The sequence below is a fragment of the Penicillium oxalicum genome, chromosome I, assembly GCF_001723175.1.
Source record: "Penicillium oxalicum strain HP7-1 chromosome I, whole genome shotgun sequence".
NCBI lineage: Eukaryota > Fungi > Ascomycota > Eurotiomycetes > Eurotiales > Aspergillaceae > Penicillium > Penicillium oxalicum.
The window spans coordinates 738,984-752,598 of record NC_064650.1 but is presented as its reverse complement, the minus strand read 5'-3'; the positions used below and the strand labels follow the sequence as shown (position 1 = coordinate 752,598).

At 50.7% G+C, this 13,615-nt stretch overlaps 5 protein-coding genes across 5 annotated transcripts; 1 reads left to right on the top strand and 4 right to left on the bottom strand.

The window, feature by feature from the left end:
• Positions 1–358: 358 nt before the first annotated feature.
• On the bottom strand, positions 359–1,360 carry POX_a00254 (Cytochrome monooxygenase pkfB; the record flags this gene model as incomplete). The annotated part of the gene is made up of 6 exons (XM_050109199.1): positions 359–454; positions 511–600; positions 677–796; positions 871–1,195; positions 1,255–1,279; positions 1,354–1,360. The coding sequence occupies 6 exons, from the start codon at positions 1,358–1,360 to the stop codon at positions 359–361; spliced, it is 663 nt and encodes a 220-aa protein (XP_049972967.1).
• A 3,564-nt stretch (positions 1,361–4,924) lies between these two features.
• On the bottom strand, positions 4,925–6,364 carry POX_a00252 (uncharacterized protein; the record flags this gene model as incomplete). The annotated part of the gene is made up of 5 exons (XM_050109198.1): positions 4,925–5,369; positions 5,475–5,633; positions 5,684–5,852; positions 5,919–5,962; positions 6,042–6,364. The coding sequence occupies 5 exons, from the start codon at positions 6,362–6,364 to the stop codon at positions 4,925–4,927; spliced, it is 1,140 nt and encodes a 379-aa protein (XP_049972966.1).
• A 974-nt stretch (positions 6,365–7,338) lies between these two features.
• Positions 7,339–8,452, bottom strand: POX_a00251 (uncharacterized protein; the record flags this gene model as incomplete). The annotated part of the gene is made up of 3 exons (XM_050109197.1): positions 7,339–7,735; positions 7,798–8,153; positions 8,210–8,452. 3 exons carry the CDS (start codon positions 8,450–8,452, stop codon positions 7,339–7,341), a joined length of 996 nt encoding a protein of 331 aa, XP_049972965.1.
• A 1,797-nt stretch (positions 8,453–10,249) lies between these two features.
• On the bottom strand, positions 10,250–11,170 carry POX_a00250 (uncharacterized protein; the record flags this gene model as incomplete). Its single annotated transcript, XM_050109196.1, has 2 exons — positions 10,250–10,485; positions 10,537–11,170. The coding sequence occupies 2 exons, from the start codon at positions 11,168–11,170 to the stop codon at positions 10,250–10,252; spliced, it is 870 nt and encodes a 289-aa protein (XP_049972964.1).
• A 693-nt stretch (positions 11,171–11,863) lies between these two features.
• On the top strand, positions 11,864–13,561 carry POX_a00249 (uncharacterized protein; the record flags this gene model as incomplete). Its single annotated transcript, XM_050109195.1, has 4 exons — positions 11,864–12,130; positions 12,192–12,405; positions 12,463–12,854; positions 12,923–13,561. 4 exons carry the CDS (start codon positions 11,864–11,866, stop codon positions 13,559–13,561), a joined length of 1,512 nt encoding a protein of 503 aa, XP_049972963.1.
• Positions 13,562–13,615: the final 54 nt, after the last annotated feature.

Below are 13,615 nucleotides of genomic sequence, written 5' to 3'. Positions count from 1 at the left end.
TGGCACACATGCGGTTGAATCCATGCAACTCGGGTCCGCAGATCTCACATGAGAACTCCGGCCTCCACAAACGCAGCCGCAGCACGTGATGGAGACGGTTTCAATAATGTGGTTATTATCATGGAGTTGTTGTAAGCCACTGGTCTATCGTAAAAAAGAAAAGTATAGCGACGGTTGAGCTCCGTTTGGAACCTGAGGACGAAGTACTGCATGCCCTCCTGGGTAAATTCGCGATATGAATCGTGTGACTGCTCCAGAAGACTAAGCGGGCACAAGTAAAAGGATAGAAATTCAAGACAATATTCAATTAGTCCATAATCCAATCCAGTACTATAAGCCGGTCTATACAAGAACAATGCTAGCTACGGGATGTGATCTTGACTCGGAATCCGGATGGCTTGGTCAGCCATTTGTTCTCAACTGTCCAGTCGCCAACCGGGCTTACTAGTTCAATCTGTTCAAGAAAATTAGACCAGAGTTCCGAGAGATGAGCGATAGACTCACACTTACATCGTACTGCTGGAACAGAGATGGAATGAGTTTGTAAATCTCGAAGTAGGCAAGGTGCCTTCCAAGACAGCTTCGATGACCGGCGCCAAACTAAATAGTGCAGAGTGAGCTTGGCCGCTCTAATGTTTCAACAGCGTGAAGGTAGCTTAATCTAATGCGAACCTACCGTCAAAAGAGAATTGTACATTTCCTGCTTCTTAGTCTCACTGCATAACCAGCGTTCGGGTCTCCAAACGTCAGGATTCGCACCAAACATCGATGCTTCGCGATGCATTGCCCAAGGGTTCTGGGTGAGATGATGCACAAGTAAGAATTCATATTTCTTCTCTGGTCAGATGTCAAGATTGAGTGTGTTCTTACAATACCGACTCTTGTGCCTGAAGGAATATAATGGCCGTCGATCCGGAGGCCAACCTCGGGCACGACGCGCTCGAAAGGAAGAGCGAAGGGAGGATGCATCCTGGTAGCCTCTATGATACAGGCATCTAGGTAGGGCAATTCCTTGGCCTCCTTCCATGTTGTGTATCTGGAGAGACGGCCTTGAGCTGCAGCAACGGCTACCTCGTCTTTGAGTTTAGCGAAAGACGGGGGATTTTTCAGGAGATGATATATGACGGCGCTGGCTAGGATGCTAGTTGTGTCGGCACCGGCCACGATGTTCGAGTTGACCCAGGTGGGAACGAAGCTGCGACACGTACGTAAATTTATGCATATTAGTGGGGGTTTTGATCAAGGAACGCTTACAGGTGAGGAAGGGTGTTATCCTTGGCTTTTTCCTTCAAAAAACACGAGAGGAAGTCCGTTTGCCTGAGATTGCCCTTTCATCTTCGCTCAAGCTCATACGTTCCATGATTCGAGCGAAGCAAAACTCGGCCAGTGGATTCTTCTTGGTCGAGCCACGGACCAGCGGATTGTCTCTCCAGAGATAATCGAGCCAGGGCATTTGGGTATTCTGAAATTATGGTCAGCAAGAACCCCCGAGTCATCCTCGAAGCGGGTGACTTCAATTTATGCTAATGGAGACGTACAGGAGCAACCTGTCTGAAGTAGGCCCAAATATTTGGCGGCCCCGGAGATCTGTCCGACGCGTACCACTCCAACTTCGATCTCAGGATAGTCACTTGCCGCGCGCTGAATCATTTTTTCACATACGAGCTTGGTCTTGGCGTAGCCCAGATCCAGTGCCGAAGCTGGACCATCTGGAATGACCTCGGAAATCAAATTTTGTCCAGGAGGAAGCGGATGGTTGCCGACTGTCGAAATGGAAGATATAAAAAGCAATCTTGGCTTCTGTTTGTAGGAATAGAAGCGCGCTCTACGCGCAAGTTCCAACAAATTTCGCAAAGTCTTGAACGAGCTTTCATACGACTGGACACCCATTTGGAAGTTCATTGGCCACGCGATGTGCACAATATGCGTTGACTCTGTCGCCAGGTTTTCGTAGACTTCCTTGCTTAAGCCGAGCCATGGAACCTCTGTACTGACCTCATAAACCTCGACTTTAGCCCAGGCGACGTCGTTGACAGAGATATTGCGAGATGTCAAGGCGCTCTTCTGAACTTTCAAAGCGTCGGCTCCTTTGCCAGGCCTGTTGAGACAGATGACCCGACTGACAGAACTATTGGAGAGAAGTTGCGCCAAGAAGAAAGATCCCAAGCTTCCTTTGCTGCCTGTGAGCACCACGACGGCCTTCTCTTCTTGTGTATGGTCATATTTACCGGTGTAATTACTCACAAACTGCTCGAATAGCTGGGCCTCGGTGAGTACTTCCTCAATCGCATCATTTCCGGGAAAGAGAGCGCCCACGATGCTACTAATTGATGGGTGCCGGTACACAAAGTCGTTGCTAATACTTGCAACTGGCAGAACATGGCTTGTGTCGGAGCCAAACATAGAATGCGTTGCCTGCACCGAGTCTTTAAGCAGTCTGCGAAGTTTCGTCGCCTGTAGGCTGTCCATGCCTCGCGCAAAGAAGTCGTCTTGGTCGTTGGCTTGCCAGGCCATGCTTTCTGCCACGAAGGCCTTGATGCTGGATAGCGGCGACGATAGGTTCAGCGCTGGTGCTACAGCGACCTCAAGGTTGCGGTACACATCTGCTATTTCCTCGGCGTATTTCGTCGCCACCGCTTTGCGCAAGATGGTGACCTTGTCTGACCTTGGCAAATCCCCAGAAGGTACGACTAACACGGCAGCGGGCGATGTGATTTTGGCATGAGCGTCCATCTGACGGCTAGCATCCTCAATTTTAGGCCAAATCGTTGTTTTGAGTTGCTCAAAGTGATCGGGATTTAGGGCATCGGTAGCCTCCACGATAATACCTAGTTCAAACTGACCTTCCCCGAATGTGATTGCGTCTTTTACCCCGTCACATTGTCTCAACAGGGACTCCAAAATCGTAGGCCTCACTTTCTCACCGATCGCTAGGCAGATCAGATCATCGGTGCGTCCAGCAACGGAGAAATCCAAAAGTGAAAGATCGCTCTCCGCAGTGTACTCCGTTGTGGTTATGATGAGATCTTGCAGTTCAAAGCGTTGGGTCCAGCCAAATGGCACCATACTTAGCCTGTAGGCGAATATTTGCTGATCGGAATTATCGACACGATCCAGTTTGACTTGAAGCTGACTGAGCGTATCATGTCGCAATCTCAGTCGTCGCCAATTGTGCCCATCGCCCGGGATGAAAAATGGTGTCATCGGACCAGTCTCGGTGGCGCCGTACTGGCCGATCAGTCGGACACCAAAGGCGTCTAGCCTTTGTCCAACCGCCTCCTTGGGCATGCCCCCGCCGAACCCAACAAATTCCAGTCTGGCGAGAGCTTCAGCCCCCTTGTTATCCGGTAGACCTTCAATTTCCTCCAGAATGGACGGCACACTGATCAATGCCGTCGCACCAGAACGTTGCAAAAGATTGACGACCGATGCTCCGTCGGGCACCCTTGAGGGAGGAGGAATGCACACTGTCTTTCCAGCTCCTAGCGAGAGACATATTGCCACGAAGCCAAAGCCCTATTGAAAAGTTAGTTAAGGACTCGATTTTCAGTGCTGGCTGGTAAGACCTAACGTGAAACAATGGCAGCGTTGACACAATCAAGCTCTTGTCCTTGCCATCGGAGGCAAAAAGGTGGCATGTCCCATAACCCAAGAAATATCTATGTGAGCAGGGTATTGGTTTCGGCAGCCCTGAAGTCCCAGAAGAATGAAGGATCATCACTTGACGATCATTTTCCGACACGAAATGGGCTTCAAGCGCAGCACACACAGATTTACTTTCATCTGCAGCATCCTCTTCATCCAGAAGGCTTTCCCATTCAGTTGCGATCCGAATCGTCGTTGCGCCATCTCCGTTGAGCGTATCCCGGTTTGTTTCCTCCGCGGGAGATATGGCTTCAGAGGCGAGAGCCAGCAACTGAGGAGAGACTACTGCATGTCTCGACCCCGTCTCTTTTAGAAGGTGGCGTACAGCAGACGGATTCAATCGTGCCGAGAGCAGCACAACTGGTACACCCATGCCCATGCACGCGAGGACATAGATAGCCAGTCCGACATGGCTCTCCATCAGAATGGCAACTGGAGCGCACTTTGCTACATGCCCTTCTGCATCAATTGCGGGCGGATGAAGATCAGAGTGATCCCTTCTGAGCCTGGCTTGGCAGCGCACAATGGCGCGCTGTAGCTTTTTAAAGCTCACAGATATGCAATCATGGTCTTGTCTTGTCTAGATGCAGAAGATATGCTGCGGGTTGTGTTTGGCATGGAAGTCGACCAGGTCTGGCAGTGTCCGTATGCCCGTAGTGGCGGCGGAGTCGAGGCTCAACTTGGGCGAGAGGAAAGCAGCCATTCGGTTGTGATGCGACAGCCGTCGATTCAGTGGAGTCTTTTTTGTGCCGATACAGGTTGGTTGATGAGGATACTTATTGTCAAATATATTCACTTATGCGGCTGGAATATTCCACAAGCAACACAAGTTGTAGAACGCCTTGCTCGCGTCTGAAAACCGCTGATTTAAAGTCCTGCCTCACGAGAGCGGCCACTAAGCATGGCTGACCATATCCCGGGGCTTTGGACCAGATGCATGCCCAGCGAACTCGGGTCCGGTCTGCGTGAGATCATGTCGCCAACGCCGATTGAAGTGCTCAGCCTCGATACTTTAATCTTTTACAAGCGTATTCTGACAATGAACGTGGAATATATTCCTCTTTATGATTCAAAGTGTCGTAGTCATTTACTTGCGGGCCCATGTATCAAGTTTCAATTGCAGAGCCGTCTAAGAGGTATGAACTGTGTCGAACTAGATTTATGATTGTAGGTGATGGTAGTTGATGGTGCGCTAAGTTTTAGGCCAAGTGAGGACTGTGGAACGTGTATCCTCAAACTCACGAGAGTTTGGGTTGTACTGCTTCGTTCGACATCTCCTTTATTTGCCATCGACGACGCACCGAATTTTGAGACCTGCGCTATGCTTTAGGACGCTGCCCATGATTTCGTGGGCCACATATGGGTCCACTTGATCCAAGGTCAAAATGACGCTTCCTTTCTGCCCATTCTCCAAAACGGCATCGCCATTGTGCATCTCCATATTCGCATCGATCCGAACCTCTGGGTCGCCGATACCCTGAATGTCTCCCGCCAACCCGGGAACTTGAAAAACCCCAGCATCCGATGACACAGAGTTGAGAAAGCAGTGCTGATCCACAAGATCGCTGTCCCACCACGCCAACTGAGAAACAGGCGTGGTCGAGGATGAATCCTCAAATGGGTTGCGCCAAGAAAGCCATTCATTATCTGGTACAGGCAGTCCCTGGTTATTTTCCAAGACTTTCTTGGGTCCAATCCAGCTGGGGTCAGATATGTGGCCAGCGCTATCTGGTGTCATAAGAGACCCACGAGTGTGTTGAAAGCCGGCGATAGTAGCGGACTCAAGTCCGTGATTCGAGTCCATCAGGATGTCTCAGCCGTCCACGTACTCGCACTCAGCACTACCATCAAAAGTGCCAATATCGTTATCAGTATTCTCGTCCCCGCATATCATCATTTTGTCTCCTTTTGAACTCGGGGTCCGCAGTTGCTCGGGTATGGATCCAACGTCACTGGCATTCCGGCTCCCACGGTCGAGCAAGCGGCTCCTTTGGAGCGGGTCAACTTTTGCTCGGGGGAGATCAGGGACCTTACTCACCGATTCCTTATGTCGTGGGTGGAGCGATCGGGAAACTCGGCGAGGCTTATTTGCTTCCAGTTGTTGTCATAGGTCTTGATTGCCGCCAGCAGCTTCTCATCCTCTTCAGGAGTCCACGACATATGGTTCAGGTCAGGTCTGAGCACTTGTTGCCAACGCTTTGCGCACTCTACGGTCGCTTCATGTCAGTGAGGCATCCAGTCGAATTGTTTCAGTGGGGACAATTGGAGCTTACGGTCTGCATTGCGACACCGAACCATGGCGGCCACGCGAGACCATCTGCGCTGACAATCAGCACGCATGCCCAATTCAACATGCCACTGCCAGACACGGAGGGGGACGACAGGGCTTGACATACTTGAACCCCAACTGCTGTACTGCGTGCCGCAGTCTCTCATCTTCGTCCCGTTTCCATACCCCCTTCTGGACGTCGGTCTGAATCTTTGACCATCGCTTGCGGCAGTCCTTGTTGGTGCGCCCGGGCAACAAAAAAGCAATATCGTTCCAGTTTTGTACGCTGCCGGGTTTGTGTGCTGTGGGGTGAAGGTCAGCCTCGGTGTCAGATATAGTTACATTTCCAACCAGTTCGTCGGGGTTATTACATTGCGCTTGTGCTGCATTCTTCAGTATGTCGTCTTCCTGGCTTGTCCACCATCGTCTTTCTCGCGTAGTCTGCAGCATTGAGTAAACTGTGAGTGCAGGGACAATGACACAGTCAGATCAAATAACAATTGCGGCTCATAGAGACCTTGCTTCTACCTGGCCTACGGGTAATTATTAGAATATATATAGTCTGGCAACCTTACACGGCCGCCCTCGCTATCGTTGGAATGTGAAGGGACTGAGGGATGCTGCAAAGTGACAGGTAGGGCGTATAGGGCATCTAGATCCCTCTGATTGGGGGCAATCGTTCAGCCACGGGGCCTACCGCGCTTTCTCTCATGCGGTTGGTTCAAAGGTATCGGGCGCATCGTATAGTTTCACCGGGGTCGGAGGGCCTAATAGGTAATGTACAGGACACAGTGGTCGGCAAACTGTTCCCTTTCATTGTCAGCCTCTCACCGGGTTCGGAGTGGGTACAGCCCTCGCAAACAAACTCTCATGTCAGAGTCTGTGCACACTGCAGTGTGTGCCACTGCCCGCTCGACTTTACACGGACTTTCAGCCCTCAGGTAGACCTGCTAGTCCTAGACTGAAACGGGCTAAAGCTGCGGGGTGCGGAGGCAGTGCCGCTAGGTGTGCGCTATCTTCGAACTTAATTGCGTGAGGAATGGTGGGGTGCGAGAGCAGGCAATCTACAGTAGGGGACGGTATGCAGGTGATGCAGGCGTCTTACGCGCCTCGGATCTCGCCAACTTGGGAAAGTGGTATATTCTTGAGAAGGAGCGTTGCGATGTCCCCTCCGCGAGGCACTGGGGGCCTCATACAACACACAGCAATCTTACAGACACTCTCATGACAAGGACCGGTACATTTTTCTTGTTTCATCTGAGCTAGACTGTGGTAATCTAATAGAAGTGCTTAGAGTTTATTGAACAAGATGGTATTAAAAATCGGAAAAACAAAGCTAGACTAAATCGAGGGATGTGATGAAGTCGTGGAAGCTGCGACTCTGAATGTTACGTTGATCTCAGAAAATTGACACAATGAAAGCTCTACTTGAGCTGCGAGATACAGCCGGGCTGCTGAGCCTCCAGCCTGGCAACAAGCTCGTTCCAGATACCCTTCTGCAATTTCTGACCTTCCTCGTCAGTGAGCCACGTAGGCACCCAAAATTCCTTGATCTTACAACCGGACAACAGCTTGCCATGGCCCTCCTCGCCCACCACCAGCCCGTGTAGAATGGTGCGGCTGCCTTCCTCTGCGGTTCGCGCCATCCGGGCCCGGACCGCCTCGTGCATAATCTTGGTGAAGGTCCGGGCGTCACGGCCGAGGCCGGTCGTACACAGACCAGGCGCAACCATGGTGATAACCACGCCTGTACGCTCGACAGGACAGAGGGCGGCGAACTGGCGGACGGCGCACTCTTCCACAAGCTTGGTGAGTGCGTATCTTGGTGCATCAAATTAGCTATTATGCCAGAAGATAGGATTAGATAGGAGTGTAAATCTAACCTCGAGTCCATGTTAGCCCGCTGTTGGTCGTTGAGCCCATCAAATATGACGCCGTTTCGGCTCTTGTCCATCTCGCTCTTGACGGTGTACCCAAGGACGCTGACGATAAAGACAAGTGTGGGCTTGATATTGAATTTGGTGGCACACTCCTTGAGTTTCGGCATCATGAGGGCACCGAGGAAAACGGTGTTGATAACGTTCACAAACATGCTCGTCTCCATGCCCTCAGACTGCGACCATGCATCAATCATGAGTCCTGCATTGCAGACAAAGCCGTCGATTCGGTCGAGCTCCTCTGTGACCTTCTTGACGAAGCTCTGGACTGACGCGTAGGTTGACATGTCGATATGTCGCACCTTGAAGTCGAGGTCAATCTCCGTGACAGACCCTTGAAATCTGGAAGCAGACATACCTGGACCACTCCCTTGCGGCCAGTTGTTTTCTCAATGTCATTTTTGGCCGTTTCTCCTGCCTTAAGATTCCGCACGGCCAGCACAACACACGTAGCCGACGCCGCGACAAGGTGTCGCGCCGTCTCGAGACCCAGACCCGAGTTGCCCCCTGTGATGATGTAGGTCTTGCCAATGCATGTCTTATCGTCCACCAGAATCGGCAGCTTTCGATATTGCTCAGCGGTCAATCGTAGCATTACCATTTTGAATCGACTGACGTGTGCTCCTGCCAATGAATTGTGGTGTGTGTGTGGTATTAGTGTGGTCTTCGAATGAGAGAGCCGATGAGGGTTTATATACGTGATTTCTTGATGAGACGATCGGACGACAGAAGGGAAAATTCTTTTTCTCAAGGGATGGTCTCTTTGTTTCTCTTTTGTACGTACCGGTGCACGCTGGCTCTTTCTCACCATATCCAGGCTGGCCCACAAGCACCGTGGTGATCCCGATCAGTGGGGCCATGAGCCAATGAACGCCTGTGCTGGTGTTTTGGCTCGGCTAGATCCACTCGCCGGCCCCACTATCACACGTCTGGCCAATCTGATATTGGTTGCCTTTTTGGGCAGTCAATGCGACCACATATCCATGCAGATTATCAGCCTCCACGCCAGCCCGTCGTCGTATCTTGGTGCCACGACTCGGGCCCCGTGGCATTTCGTTCCGATAATTAGCAGAAGCAACGGTGATGATCTTGACAGATCTTGTTGGGCCTCAAGCCCCTGTAAGTCTCAACCCTTCCATCCCACGCTACGGCGATTTAGTTTTCCCAAAGTCCAGACCAGACTATGGTTGGCCAGGCAGAATGATAGTAATGATTTCTTGACACATGAGTGAAAGAAACAAAAATGAAATAAAGGGAAATGAATAATTAGCATCCAGTGATCTACCAACTCGCCTCGGCAAGACATCGATCGAGGGACCCAACCATAACACGCGAGAAGATACAGGGAAAGGCCAAGAGATCTCAGTTTGGGGCCTGTGGTCGGGGATCGAGCGGGTCACTCGCCCCGACCCGGTCGGCTGGGCCCAGCTCGCCAAAAGCGGATTCGATTCAGGAAACGACCAATTTAGCTGAATATTTAACCACTAGCCACCCATCTCCCCATTCTCACGAGAGATTTTGTAGGCAACCGGCGCTAGACTAAAAGATGGTCGCAATACTCTCGCCGCTATCTGCCGATGTAATATGTGGTGATCATAGGGGAATGGGAAAGAAAAAAAAACCTCGTCACAGACAACGATTCAGTGACTATATGAGGCTGTTGTTTTTTTTTTCTGAAGCTGCTCCACCCAGACCCATCTTCAAAGCCGTATTGGAGGCACAGCCTTTCCGCATGACGATCAGCGACAACGGAAGAGGGGGAAGGGGTTTTTTTATGTCACATGTCCGTGGTGGCTCTCAGACCTCCAGTCTAACGCTGTGTGAGTCTTCTCCGCTGCTCTCTCTTTCAAAAAAGCCGTCCATGTTCAATAACTCTATTTTGAGCGTATCCTGACTTTCATGTCTCACTCTGAGTCATCGCTAAAAAGGTAGTGAAATTGAATGGAGTCGACGTTGAACAGATTCACGTGGGGGGTCTCCGCGAAGACCCTGAAGAATCAGTAGTTATTGGGTATCTTCTTTTTCTTCTCCTCTCGACGCAGATAACTCAATCCATTTTGCTGAGCAGATATGTTAATAAAGATTCTACTCGTGCTTTGACAGCATAAAATGAATTCAGCGAGAATCCTGGGAGCACCATACAAATCCGTTCGGTCCAACGGAGCCTGGCCCAATAGACCATATAGGTCCAAACAAACTACGTAGTATGTAATAATACACGTTTTCTGCCGGTTGAGTGTTCAGTCGAAGATTCTTGTAAGCTCAAGATACGCAGAGCTCTAACTTAACAACTCAATTTTGCTAATTTGCAAGCATTCATCAAAGATCCAAATTGTGTAGAAATGACACGGCGTCGCAGACATCATAAACATCGGCCGTACACCTCCACGAAACATCATTAATAGCTGGACCTCGGCACGCGCCCTCTTCTCCTTCCAGCGGCAACCGGAATTTTATCGACAGATGTGCTTAGTTTCAGCAACTCATTGTGCATATTTTTGTCATTGCGAGAGATAGCATCGCAAATACTCTTCCCGCAGTAAATATGTCCGCCGCCGAGCCACTCGCGTCGTTCGCTTGCCAGTAAAACCAGGGCTTCACTTGCAAGCTCTTGTAAATCGTTGAGCCAAGTGACTTGCGACAGTCAGTTTTGATCTCATTGTTCCGAATATGATTGTGACTTACTGAAATCCGTTGAATCTCCCAAAGCTTCTGCCTCAAAGTGTCCCAACTGCAGCGAGTATGCCAACAGCCCTATTTTCCTGTAGTCGAGCATCAAACCTTCTGAGAGACGCATCATGGCCAAAGCGGACAAATCCTGCGCTCCCGATGTAAATGTGGGTAAAGAAGGGCTGGCTGAAAGGACATTGACAACCGTCCTGTCAGATCCCTTGAGCAGGAGCGGCAGCAAAGCACGAGCGACAATGAACGCATCTTTGACGCTGACCTCCCAAGTCTCCCACCACACATTAATGTCGCTGTTTTCTAGAACAGGTCGCTGTAGACCACACGGAGGCATGTGACTTGTTGTGTTGATAAGAATATCGACATGTCCCCACCTCGAGTGGATTTCAGCAACCCCAGTGTCAACACTCGTAGCATCACCGATTTCGAGATGCAATGATAGCAGCTCTGGAGCTGGTCTCCCAGTGTCTTGCGCGGCTTTTAAAATCTTTTCAAAAGTATCCGAAGCATTGAAGTTGTCTACCATTGCGATTCGCTCGGCTCCCGCTGCGGCAAAGGCAACAGCGACGGCCTGGCCCAGGCATCCAGCAGCTCCCGTGACGACGACTGTTTTACCGGTGCATAATGCTGACATTTTGCTAGATCTCATCTTGCTGTTCTCTTCTCACCGTTTGAGATAAAGATAGAACCGAGAGCGGAACCTGAAGATCGACTGCGGTGTTATTAAAGCGCTCGAGGCAATTATGGGATGGCCTTCGTCTAAGTTTTCTATTTGACAAACCAATTTGTGCTGACGGTTTCACGGAATTTGAAATTCATTTCATTATCTGAGCCTCTCCTCTCTCTATGCCTTACGCTTTCATCAAGTTCTCAGCCCCCATTGTAGACCCGAGTTCACGCCACCATCACCGGACCCGAGTCACCGCGCCCTCTCGACACAAGCTTTCGCGGACACCAATCTTCTAGCCAATTGAACTGACTTCTCCAAATTTCCCCCTTCCCACGTGCCATATGCAGGTCTGGGTTCTCTCATGCAGGGGCCTCTTAGAGATGGTAACTTGCTAGAGGTCTTTGCTCCACTTGCGGCTGAGCTGAGCAACCGCCTCAGCAGTCACAGGCTGAATTCTCGTCGTGATGAGGCTCGAGATGAATGCTTTTTTTTTCTTGAAGACCCTCAGTTGGCCAAAAGTGCTGCTCACAGCCCGACAAATTTCATATAAGAAGGGGAGACTGTCCTATATTTGCAGGTGATTTATCCATACAACCCCCAGAACTTGTCAGAACTGGGTACGCCATTCTATCTTGAATCTAGTTCCAGTCCACGGAAATGGTATTTTTCGCAAGTCTGCAGGCCTTCTCGGCGCTTCTAGCTGTCTTCCAGACTGCGACAGGCACGCCGTTGCTCCTTGAGCACCTTGATTCTCGGGGTACCCCTCCATCTAACACCTCAGTGTGGCCTTTGACATTGAGTGATTTGATTCACGGTAAATCCTGGCCCGACTTTGCGACTAAGACAGAGCGATGGTCGACATACAGGGCGCCGACGTTTGACGAGGTGTTTCTTCCAGCAAACGAACATGATCTCTCCTTGGGTGTGAGTTAGCTTTGATCGGTTCCCCAGGAGTGCTTGATAATTAACCAGTGTGATCTACTAGCTCCAATACATGTCCACCAACAACCTTCAATGGCTGGCCAGGTCGGGAGGTCATGGATATTCACCGACTCTCCAGTCCATCCAAGATGCGGTCTTAATCAACCTGGAAAACTTCAACCATGTTCAGGTCCAGCCCGACGGCACAGTCGTTGTTGGCACTGGCGCCTATTTCAGCGACTTGATCAATACCGTGGGCGCTGCCGGAAGAGAGTTGAGTATGGTTACTGCACTCTTGCGCTATTTCAATAATCATTGCTTACAATCTCGCACAGCCGTGGGCTCATGCCCCTGCATCGGCGCCACGGGTGCCATGCTCGGGGGAGGCCTAGGTCGCCTGCAAGGTCTGCATGGCCTGACCAGTGACGCCCTCCGCAAAGTGCGCCTGGCGCTGTGGAATGGCACCATTGTCGAAGCCTCCGACCAACAAAATCAGGATTTGTTCTGGGGCATCAGGGGTTCTGGTCAAAACTATGGCATCATTTTCGAGTCCACGTACCAGACCTGGCCTGCGACTCATGGAGGCGTTCATTATAGTGCAGATATGATATTTGCCAAGAGTTCAATTGAGAAAGTCATGAAGGTTGCCAACCACCTGACAGCCCCGGGGTTGGATAATAAGCTGGCTCTTATTATCTTCTTTTCATCAAATGCCACGACGCCCGAGGTAAGCCACGAAGTCGCCGACGTGCTTTACTCCATTTCTCATGGCACATTGCTTACTATTGCACTTAGCTCAACATGGTTGTCAACATCGTCTACTCTGGCCCTGAGGCAGAAGGACAAAAATACACCAAGCTCTTCTCGCCTTACAGTCTCAGCCTCCAGGAGCACATGCTCAAATGGGAGGAGCTGCCCACCAAGTCCGTTCTCGGCCTCATCCCTTATTCCTGCGCATCCGGCCCACGCTACAACCTATACGCCAGAACACTCGATCCACCAACATGGGTCAAATTCGGCAACGAGTTCGAAAAATTCCTGCAAAAGTATCCCGCAGCCAACGGATCCGCCATGATGATCGAGACATTCCCGGTGCAGGGTATCGAGGCGCTGCCCGACACGTATTCCGCCTTCCCACACCGCAAGTACTTTCACAACATCATCGAAGTCATCGGATCGTACACGGATGATAGTGTTGCAAAGCCTGTCGACGATTTTCTTCGCTCATGGCGAGACCAATTCGCGGCTACCTCAGGGTATGACAAACTCCATGTCTATCAGAACTATGCGCACGACGATGAACCACTGTCGGCTCTTTATGGGTATCAGTCCTGGCGTCATGCGCGTTTGACCAAGTTGAAGAATGCTTATGATCCACATGGCTTCTTTGATGGGTACCATGCCGTCCCATCTGATCTCAAGAAATGGACCTAGGTCCTCAGACCAAACGACGATGAGAGTTGACTAGATGATCGAATCCTGGAAGCC